At 36.1% G+C, this 11,921-nt stretch overlaps 1 protein-coding gene across 1 annotated transcript; it reads right to left on the reverse strand.

Moving 5' to 3' along the window:
• Positions 1-3,606: 3,606 nt before the first annotated feature.
• On the reverse strand, positions 3,607-6,527 carry mrps16 (mitochondrial ribosomal protein S16). The gene is made up of 4 exons (XM_034533802.1): positions 6,373-6,527; positions 5,972-6,002; positions 4,621-4,887; positions 3,607-4,125 (listed from the first exon to the last, which is right to left on the reverse strand). The coding sequence occupies exons 2-4, from the start codon at positions 5,982-5,984 to the stop codon at positions 4,001-4,003; spliced, it is 405 nt and encodes a 134-aa protein (XP_034389693.1). The 5' UTR covers positions 5,985-6,002; positions 6,373-6,527; the 3' UTR covers positions 3,607-4,000.
• Positions 6,528-11,921: the final 5,394 nt, after the last annotated feature.

Here is an 11,921-nt window from a genome sequence, read left to right on the forward strand (position 1 = left end):
TCTTCTCTCTCTATTTATGGATGAATTTACATCTCTCCATTGCACCTTACTAACTCTGCTTCCTCCTCTTTGTGACTTCACATCTCATAGGGTCCATTGGACCTGACGGTGTCTGATGCCTTGTGAGCCGGCCTCCTGCGTTGTCCCTGCTGATCGCCCCGCCCCCCCTCCTCTCTACCTCCTTCTGTTTTATGGATTTGAGGTCCATTCATATATTGTCATATTCATGTAATGTGTTTATGTAACTCTGTAATGCTGTTCATTCTGTACACATGACATATATTGCGCCTGTCCATCCGGGGAGAGGGATCCTCCTCTGTTGCTCTCCTGAAGGTTTCTACCTTTTTTTCCCTGTGTTTGGGGAGTTTTTCCTGATCCGATGTGAGGTCCTGGGACAGGGATGTCGTATGTGTACAGATTGTAAAGCCCTCTGAGGCAAATTTGTAATTTGTGATATTGGGCTATACAAAATAAACTGAATTGAATTTAATTGTATTTGTCCATGCACATCACAGAAACTGGCATCACCATTAAAACTAGTTTTCACTTTTGCTTAACAATGTTTACTTGCAACTTATATCAGTCATATCATCTTATTGATTTGTTTTAGCATCTTATCTTCAGTAGTTTAGAGGCTGGCTCCTAGACTTTGAGATAATAATAACAATGGTCAAATAAAATGGATATTACTTCCTCCAACACTGAATAGGTTATATTTTTTTTATCTTGTGCAAATATCTTAAGGCTGTGTAATGTTTGTATTCTTCCAACATTATGTTGATTCAATTATTAACTGAATATGCTAGTGAATCTACAGTCAGTATAATTTGTTTCCCTTTTGTGCACACACACTTTCATGGAATTTAGGTTTCACTCTGAAGTGATGCAGTTATTAAAAATGAACTGAAAACATAGACGTATAAAGCTGTATTTTGCAAGTAATTGAAAAAATGGATTTGGATGTTAGATCGGTTTGTGAATAAGCTACCTAAACAGCATCCACAAAACAATATTCGTAGTGAAAAAAACTCCCCTGCACATTCCTTAATTCTTCATTTTAAATATGCTTGTCACTTTAAACTTACACTTAAATTACAGTTTAAATATGTTTTTATATTCTACTGTAAATGTAATGTTTCAATTCTTGCACTGTGTTTATTGATTGTTTAATGTTATTGTCCAATGTTGCACCACCCGCCATGACAAATTCCTTGTATGTGAAAACATACTTGGCAATAAAAGGTTCTGATTCTGATGTTGACAGCAAGGAGCAGAGTTTGGATGTCTGCATTAATTGTAGTTCTTCCTGAAGGATTATCAGGACTAAAATGAATCATGTCAAAATGATATGGCAGTGTACATACTGAACAGTGTCAAATGATATCAAAGTGAAGAGTAGTTTATTCAACATACATCTTAAGTAAATTGATAGGTGTATAGGCTCACCTGGTTATGAAAAGAATAACAGAAATCAAAGACTTACCACTTTGTTGTGTTAAGAAGACACAAAATGCCATGAGCACAATGACCACCAAAGTAAGGATTAACTGATAATGCCTCCTCCAGTTACAGGATCCCAAATAATTCCACTTCATCATTTTCCTGTCCATTCAATTATTCTTCTAAAAGATGTAAAGCTGAAGTATTTCAACTGCTGCAATGCCGTTCACTTCATAAACTTGTATACAGTATAATGAAGCAGAATAATGTAGATATGCAATTTTCTGTCTTGCACTGGACTTAATCCCCTCAAGAAATGTCTCTAAATTCTGATCCTTTTTGGCAGTCTTTTGCGATATAAACATTTGTCTATCAGTATCAAATCTACTCTGTCATCAATGATCAACTTGTAAACTGGGGTTGTTACTTATGCAGTGACCTCCCTTGGGAAACTTCTTTTTTTTATGCATTGGCATGACGCTGCAGACATTTGTGAGTTTCTCTGAAAGTGCACACCTTGCTCATGCTTGTTTACAAAGGTCCAGATCACATTGACGTTGAAGCGGAAAAAGACTGAGGTGTGAGTGGGTGAGGCAGAGTTTGGGTTAATAATAAAAGATGTATTAACCATCATTAATTGTCAATGACACCAGTGATATTTGATATACACTTTTCATGCAATTGCTGGAAATGTTCATCCACTAGGTGTTGGCGAAGGGTCACAAGCAAATTATTCATAGAATGGTCTTAATTGTGCTCTTCATACACACTTATTTGATTAGTCGTTATAATGCAATAAATCTGGCAAATAGTATTTTATTTGCTTTGTTATTGACATTCAATCCAATAATGACATACTGTGGCAATCAGCTGGACATGATGCATAAGGTCATGACTCTAACTTAAGGAATTTTACATTGAGCAACATATTGACAATATAGTAATTTGAATGTATTGGGTTATGTTATGAATAGAATGTTAAACATGATCCCATGAAACATAAACCGTCTCAATGGCACAAGGATAAAAATAAGCTGTGACGAGGTTAAACATATTTTTTTCTCCACACCCATTTGCTTATTATTTCTGAAATGCCTCACAATAGAAGGGGAAAAACAGTTGTATTGGGGAATGCTTGGTACTCCAACATGTTAAAGAATCAAACTGACTTTTACACCACCGTTCTTAAAGAACTGAAGCTATTTCAACAGCAGGAAGGACTATTCTAAGTTTTGTTTGTTTCTGCAGGACTTTCAAATGTCACCTAGGCGTTGTCAAGTGTGTCTTGGCTGAAATTATTCTTTCAATAATTACCAGATTGACGCAAGGCATACTTGTGATTTGAAACATGGACATGTAAAATAAGCATGCACGGATAATCATGTGACAGGCACACAGACAGCAGTTTGTACAGGAAAAATCATAATCTCAATTTGAAAAAAATGTATTTGTTTAGTTAAGCGTTTGTAGTACTTCATTAAATGGTCTGTCCACAAAGTTCATTTACAAGCTCATTGTCTTTGCTTTCGTTGCACATAGTGTTGTCTACAAGGCCATTGCTACAATATGACCCGTTGATGATGAAGACATTTGCTGCTTAAGGTTATCCACACAGTTAAGTATGGGGTAATTATGTTTTCGAGATATCAAAATGATATTACAATTGTGTTTTCCACCATAAAGGTCAAATACATTCTGAAACTGAATACAAGGTAGAGTTTACAGCATGACCGATAGTAACCGGATATGGTCTGTAAATATTCACTCTAATGAGAAAAAAAACTAGTCTCTAGGCTGTTTCTTTTGAAACAGTAAAAACAAGATTTACTGTATAATGATTTCAACAATATTGTTAACTCACAGAAGTCATGTAATGGTTAACAGTAATTTTCCAGATTAGAAAGATTTTAATAACACGCAGTTCCGCATACGGGTGGAGAATTTGCTATTGAACTTAAGTGCTGTAAAGCTTGCCAATAATATCAGTCAACCCACTCACTTTGGATTAGTCTTGTGTTTGACATTACCAAGGCCAACCCAAATACATCAACCATTGCCATGGCAATTGACATTAAAAACACTATTTGAATGCACCATTATTTTTTTAAGTTGATAGACCGTGTCAACAAAGCCAGGCATTTGTTGTATATATTGACATAGGCTACAGACTATTCATTATTTATTAATTTCAAAACAAAGAAGACAGACAAAAGAAGGGAAAATGATAACACCCCATGAGTAAAGTTCAAAGTAAAAATAGTTTGTTCATAAAATGTCTTGATAATGTTAGACAGAGAAAAATAGAAAAAGTCTGCTTCTTAACCTCAACCAAATATTGAAATATTTTTATTTAAGTCAAATAAAACAGAAAAGAACATTAGCTTTATTAAGAATTGTCCATAGCTACTACTAAAGCAACTCAAACTACATTTTGTCAATCTGATATTGCTTAAAAGCAGTCCACCAAACAAGTTTGGAAACAAGTAGATTAGTTCCCTTCAAATAACGATAACATCTTTTTGAACTGGACAGTCTCACACACACAGTGACTAGCTTTAATTCACACTTCAGCCTCCTTCTGTCCCTCCTGCAGAACATCTTCTGTTGCTATCAGCTCTGTTTGTGCTCTTCGACGCTCTGCCTCTGTTATCGTCATTGGGTGCAGAGGGAAAAATCCTGCCAACCCTGCAGAAAGAGACAGGGGGAGAGAGGAAGACAATATCTTTTACTACACACTTTTCCAACTAACTATTGCAGAAACATTGTCCAGTAGATGCCAAATCTTTTGGAGCCGATAATTCATTTTTGAATTGTAATTCCTCATTGGCAAATTCTGGAGTAATACATTAAATGCTCGTTATGAACGTAAAAAGGCACATGTTATCTGTATCTGTACAATCCTCTAAACGAGAGGGCATGGATGGGGTCCTTTACGACACAGTCAGAACACATAATAATACGAGACAGTCGTCATAATTTATGATAGCAGATAATATAGAAAACAAGGTTTGAAAGAATGGTCAACACGGAGAGGTAAAGCTTTAGATACAAATGAAAGGTGTAGGTGTTCATACTTTATGGATGGACTTCCTTGAATAAACAAATCACTAGGAAGACGGCAGACAACAGCAATTTTGATCCACCTTAAAATAACAAATAACTCATTTAGTGAATACACACCGAGAAGTTTGGCCACTGGCTTTGTAGGGTGTGCGCCACAGCCGATCCAGTACTTGATGCGGTCGAAGTTGAAACTGACAAGTTTCTCATTGTAGATGTTGGGGAGGGGGTCGTAGGAACCAAGCTGCTCTAAATATTTACCATCTCTTGCCCTTTTGTTGTACGCTGCCACGATTCGATAAAAAGGCCTGTTAGCTTGTTTGTGGCCTGCAAGAGCTAATCGGATGACAACGTAACCTCCGTGGTAGTTCTTAAGCAGGAGCGATGCTGCAGAAGGAAACGAGCACAGTCAACATTGTTAAAAGGAAAATGAGTTAGTTTCTTGTAATTGTTAATGTTGATAATGCACAATCTGCCGTAAGAGCTGTAACTTCCGATATCTTGACCATCTTGTTTAAGTAATTTCCAGTAAAGCATATTTTATATCATGAAATGAAACCACAGAGTGACATCTTGTTTAACAACCCTATGTTTGCCTAATCTCTGATTCCATGTTGAATCAAAGTTACTTTCCTGAACAAGATGGAAGGAAAAGAAGTGAAGGGAGCAGCATTTGTGAAACTTTGACTTCTTGCTTTTGTTTCGTGTTTTTTATTTGTATTTTATGTATTATTTTGTATTGTGTCCGTTGCTTTTCTCTTTTATTGTAAAATATTATTTATATTGTTACATTTTTGTCAACACTGTTTAAGAGAGGTTCTATTATTTTTTCTACCCTTATTTATATAAATAGGGTGGACGAAATGTACGAAACATCTTTCTCTTAACTAGACAGAAATGTAAATAAAAACAAAAGCACCTGAAACTGCCTCTTGTAAAATTATCACAGAGTTATTAAATCAGCAAATCTTTTTTTAGCTTTTGCTAGTTGTACCTCGTAAATGGGAAGTATATGTACATTATAGATCAAAAGAAAATGTACTTGATAAATCAACAATTAATCAACAATAATTTAATCGAGTACACCTGCATCGTCAAGGACAAAATGTAGTGTTATTTATTGCATATTGTTGTGTTTTCAACTGTTGTTGGATAAAAAAGACATTTAAAGACGTGTTCTCTTGTCATGGGCATTTTTTCACTATCTTTGTCATTTCACAAATTAAGTGTTCATCGACTGATCAAACTGAAGTGGAGAAGAATGGTTAGTTGTTTGATAAACTTCATATGAGGAGCTAAATCTGTTCACTGCCAATGAAGCAATACAAGTTAAGTAAGGAAGCTGTCCCATCTGCTTATGCTAAATGTGATAACCTTTACAAAATACACATACTCTAAAGTCTAAATGATAGATTTATTAAAACATCAAAACCGTCAGGATATGCTCGTAGTGTTCGCATCGTATACTCACATAAATGAACCATGGTGTTGGCTCGATTATCCTGCAACAAGAACATTATACTTAAAACCAAAATGTATATTACTAGAAGTAACGTTGAGTAATTTATTTGTCAATACGTCATGCACTAAAAGGTGACCAGCCCACAATACTCTACAAAACTCACAATACAGCTCCCTAGGTTAGATATTACAGATATACTGATATCGAAAAATAATCAATTTCATATTAATCTTTCTTGCTTAACAACGCCAGCAGTGAGTCTCATGAAGTAACATATTGATTCGATATCCGGAGATAACACTGAACGTCTCATTAAATGGCAACAGACTAGCTATGTAGCTGTTGCTCAAGGCTGTTTAAGGACTAACGTTACGTGGGGTTTGGAAACGAGCAAAAAAATAGCAAAATACCTCTGCAGATGTTGAACCGAGTGACGCAAAACCTTCCCAGTGTGCCTCTTTTTTATTTTCGCTGGACGGGTGATATAAGCAACGTTAATAACTGTGTGTTTACAGCAGCAGAAGAAATGTGACATTTGTCAGGACGCGGCCATGTTTGAACAGGACGTGACGTAGCTACATCATGCATCACTGCATTATCGTGACGCAAGATGGCGCTGTTGCCTTGCTTGTCACTGTACCGCAGGAAACTGAAGGCCTGGCTTCCAATACTTTGTAGCCTACTGGTAAAGTGTGTGATGTGAACGTTTACGCTTCAGTTTGAAACGTTTTCGGACACATTCAAACTATTTTCAAGAGTTAATATTTGTCTTGAATATGTCCCTCATCTTAAAAAAATAAGTTTTTAAAATCTATCACAAATGGACATGACATTCAAGTTTTTATGATGTGATTTTATGAATCTGTTTTGGTCATAAGTGTTAGAAGTACTGAGATTCTTAAATAAAAGTAGTAACAAGAAACGGTTAAATATTATAATACATTACGAGTTAGTTCCTGCCTTCAAGTTTAGTTTAAGTAAAAATACATGACAAGTTTTCAAAAAATTTTACTTTTTGAAAAGTAAAAGCAGGCCTACTAATTTTACAGAGTGTTTTATTTTGAGTGTTAGTATTGTAAATGTCTGCTACTACATCATAGTATTGTATTATTATGATCATTGCTATATTAAGAAACATTTCAATCGATTAGCTGGTTGAGATGGAGAAAATGTAAACTATACGTTTTATAGGCCTACTGATGGGTAGTTTAATTGATTTCATATTGTATAGACATATTTGGTTTTATATGTCAAATCATGAACAAGCAACAGCTGTGAGATAAATGCAGTGGAGTAAAAAGGGCAATAGACTATTTATACAATAGTACCTGTGATGTATGTAAGTGTAAAGAGTAGCTGAAGTAATTACTAAAGTAATGTAAAATCACTTCAGTGCATTTTATAAGTTATTTTGTTATAACTGTGCTTTCAGACACATTCTCTTTTCTATCATTTCTACTCTACATGTATTGCGTGTCTTACATCAGTAACGCATTGCTTTTCAAATCAGTTTCCCCTGTTGACCCCAGCAGAGATGAAACACATGTTTCCTGAGAGCGATTATGAATTCAGGGGTCATTGCTTTGCCTGATGTCGTCTGAGTGCACATAGATTTCTGCCCACTGGGAGCACAGATACCCCCCCCCCCCCCCCCCCCCCCAGTCTTGGAACATGGTGATTTCACACTCCTGTTGTGTAAAGCTTGTTTTTCTGTGTGTGTGTGACAAACACATGGTTTTCTGTGAGGAGAGGTCACAGAAGACACACAAAAGAGATGGGCCCTCGTTTGGAATTCTGAAAATATTCTACTGTCCCTGCGTGACTCCTCATAAATATAGCCTATATAGCATATAGTTCTGACTTACAAACAGTAAAAAAGAGACATTAGTTAGAATATTTATGAAAAATACTTGCACATTAAATTGATTTAACTCCCATTCCATCACAGTTTTCAGTAGGGAATACATACAAGGTTGCCACTCTATGCATTACAATGTCTTCTGTAATGTAGTTTAACTAATTTATCAAGTTAAATTACTCTCTAATTATGAACTAAGACTACAGAACTCTGTAGCTATATTAATGCTAATTATTTGTACCATATTTGAAGGGAAACATGACAAATCCTGAAAAAAAATGACAAAATGAGAAGTACTTCATAGTACACAATGTTTGAAACTGATATAATTGAACTATGTACCACACTACCCAAACTCGCACACACGTATCTAACTGAAAAGGATGCACGTTCAAAAAGGTTTTCAAAGGTTGTCAGTTTGGTTTGTCACAGAAATAATTTCAGCAACCATACAAACAACATAACACACTTGGTTCTCAACAACCAGGGCTGCATTTTTAGGAGGAAAGCTTCATTATTGAGTTGACCACGTTTTTTTATATGGAAACATTGGAAAATGAATAGAGGCTTTACACAGTTAGGCAGCAAACAAAATTAATCTAACATGGTGAATCGGCAATGCGTGATTATCTGAACGGTGACATTGATTCTAGTTGTGGCTCATTCTCTCGTGAGGACCCCATGCTCTTTGGGATACCAAGACGAGTTGTTCCTCCTCTAATCATCTGTGACAGTTCAGTTAGAGACGCTCAGATGACCAGATATTTTACTTGGAAAAAGCAGGAGGAGTCTGCTTTAAAGGTTGAGGCTGCTCCAGACAATGTTGTCAAAGAAGCCTGAGTTTAATTTAATTATGTGGAAGAAGTAGACAATACCACTAATGTCTTCTGAACACTGAGCTTGATCTTACATTGTGCACTTAACTCTCACTACCTCTGTAAGCTGAATTAAAGTAACATTTAAAATTGATGTGGGGCCATGGGTTTATTATATGGTACCTCTTCATACGTTTTAAAATAATACATTACATTTAGCTGACGCTTTTATCCAAAGCGACTTACAATCACACTCCGTAGACACAGCTACGGGGAGCAATTTGGGTTAAGTGTCTTTCTTAAGGACACATCGACTAGGGTTTGCCGGTGATCGAACCACCGATCAAAAGACGATTGAAAGACGGGCCAGCTAACCACTGACCCGCCAATACATATTTCCTTGTTAACCAACTCAAGTTTAGAATCACAGAATTGCTTTGAATCACTTTCGGCAGTTATTTCCAAAACTCCGGAGATGTATGTGATCTGCTTGAAAGGGGGTCTTTTGAAAAATGTGTTCAAATAATTAGAGCAAAGTGGAAATGTTAAGTGATACACAATTTTGGTCAGCTACTATTAGTTCAAGGTACTGATTTTTACATTCACAACTGTGCCTCACACCCCAGAAGCTGCATAAATCCAAACTGGGTTTCAGATTGAAGTTCACACAGGTTTGACATTCTGGGAAAGACATTTATAAAATTCGTGGTATTTTTTATACCACTCTCATATCTGTCCATTAAATATAAAGCTACGGCTGGCAGCGGGTGGCTTATCACACCGATTGAAAACAGGGGGAAAGAGCCAGCTAACAGGCTTTGTATGAAGGCAACATAATTTGTCTACCAGCACCTCTACACCTCACTAATGAAAATTAGATTTTGTTTGTAAAATCCGCACATATACCAAAGTTGAAAAATAATTGATTGTGATGGACGATTTCTTGGCTGGGAACAGTAACCTCATGGAGTCTCCCCATGGTTGCCTGGCAACTACTCATGTAGTCTTGGTGCTAAGCTAAGCTAACAGCTGCTGGCTGTACCTTTCTGTTCAACAGACCAGTATGTGTGAGTGGTATCAATATTCTCATCTTGGCAAGAAATAACATAGGCGTACTTTCCCTAAATGTCAAAGTATTGTAGAACTTTGTTTATTAGTAAATTAAAAGGCAATATTATGCCTTCTTCAAGATTGACATGTTTCCTATATTGGTCGTAACTGTAAAGTGAGATCTTCTTTGTCTATTTTTTATAACCTCGTTGGAATGTCTCTTCTTACTTCAACTGTTTTACAGTTTTACATGCCTGTATGTTGGGGTGGGTAGTGTCTGGAAAGATGTCAGGCTATTTTGTGTTGTGTTTTGAAAGAGGAATAAGAAAAAGACATGTCCGGATGATAATATGATAATATAATTTATTGTTTTTTAATGGTTAAATCACATATTGAAATATTGTCATATACAATTATGTTTGCTAAACTGATAATAACAAGCACATACTAACTAAAATATCTCAGAAAATCTGATAGCGAAGACTTCTGCAAGTAGAAATGCCCCACTGTAATCTGATTAATCTGATTAGTGTATAGCTGGAAATGTTTATTACTTTTTCTCCTATATATAATTTACTGTTTGCACTAAATGTAGTACTTTTTATCTTGCCAAATATTTAATGTAAACAGGAGTATAAAAATAGGCTTTATCAATTCAATTTATTTTGTATCGCCCAAAATTACAAATCAGAAATTTGCCTCAGGGGGCTTTACAATCTGTACACATGACATCCTCCCTCCCAGAACCTCACAGCCTGGGATCTCACTTTATCATGTGGTTATAAAGACTATTTATTTATTGAATTGCCAGAAAACATACTATTGTGATATTATTTTAGAGAAATGAAATCGGGATAGAAGATTTTGCCAATAGAAGACTCATTGAGCAGGACATCCCATCATAAATACTGTAAAGACATTCATTTGTATAGTTGGAGAAATGTTGACTATCCAACTCAGTCGCATGCCTTTGAAATGTTCAATGAAACTATTGGAGTACCCCAAAGAACCCACATGAACATGCAAACACTAGATGGTCAAGAATTGATCAGGAGCCAGATATCAACACGAGAGGCGATGATGAATTTCTGTGAGCTCTTTGTGATGCCCCGTGCTTTTTTTAAGCATCTGTGTACACTGTGAGCAGAGATAGACGTTATGGTGACGAAGAGCACCTAATGGAAAGACAGGATTTGGTCACAGATGGGGTCAAGTGATCTTCCTTCTCTGGAGGGATCTTTCAGAGGGTTGTGGTGAGACTAATTTTGATAGCATGCAAAATGGAGGCATTACTTTTATCTTCATTAACAAAGAGACTATTTATTTTACTGTTACGTCTTTTTGTTGTTGAATATTTCTTTACTTTTGCAGTCACTGATTAAAGCAGAAATGGTCTGTGATCTTTAGGATTGAGAGGCATGTAGTTACTTGCCTCGACATAACAAAGTAAGTCATGCTGTGGGTGATACACAACCTATTTCATTCGACAAATGTGTTAAATACTCTGATTTGAAATGACTAACACTGTTACTTTGAACAGATTGTATTTGTCACTAATTATGTAGTAATTTACCAAAGCAAACTGTTGTACGCTGTACCTCTTCAACCGCTTTAGCTTCGAGAAACTAACCAACTCTTGTAGGGCTTAAACCCTTAAAGGGTCTGATGGCATGTCATGTAAGTCTTCAAGCAGGAAGTGCACAGGGTAGTCGTGATCAACTCCCTGAAATTGGGTTTTAAAATGCACTTTCTATAATGACATTGTATCTTCAGCACCGGAAACAGGAAAATGTGCATTTGGCCTAATAAAAAGCTAATGTTTGTGATCATGCTTCTTGTAGAACCATCATGACGGTCTGATTATAATGTGAGCGCCCCCTCTTAGAAAATGTAATTCTAAAGACCCAAACAATTGCCCGTTTAACAGTTGCACATTGCACACAATCAAAGACAAAGAAAGAGCTGAGGCAAGTATACACAGTCCAACGGTGGAATATATGTCGTTTTGAGGTGCTTATATCCATTTGCTTCTACTTCAACTGCACTACATTTCTGAGGGAAAGCTTTTTAAATCTCCACATTCTTTTGACAGCTATGTTGCAAATACAGATTTACAAACATATCAAACAACCAGTATAGAAAATATGATTTTCTTTTTACGGATTAAACCAATATACAATTACCTTCAGCAGATACAACAGTAAAATGCTTCCTACATGTTTATGCGTTTGCAAAA

The sequence above is a fragment of the Cyclopterus lumpus genome, chromosome 5 (assembly GCF_009769545.1).
Source record: "Cyclopterus lumpus isolate fCycLum1 chromosome 5, fCycLum1.pri, whole genome shotgun sequence".
NCBI lineage: Eukaryota > Metazoa > Chordata > Actinopteri > Perciformes > Cyclopteridae > Cyclopterus > Cyclopterus lumpus.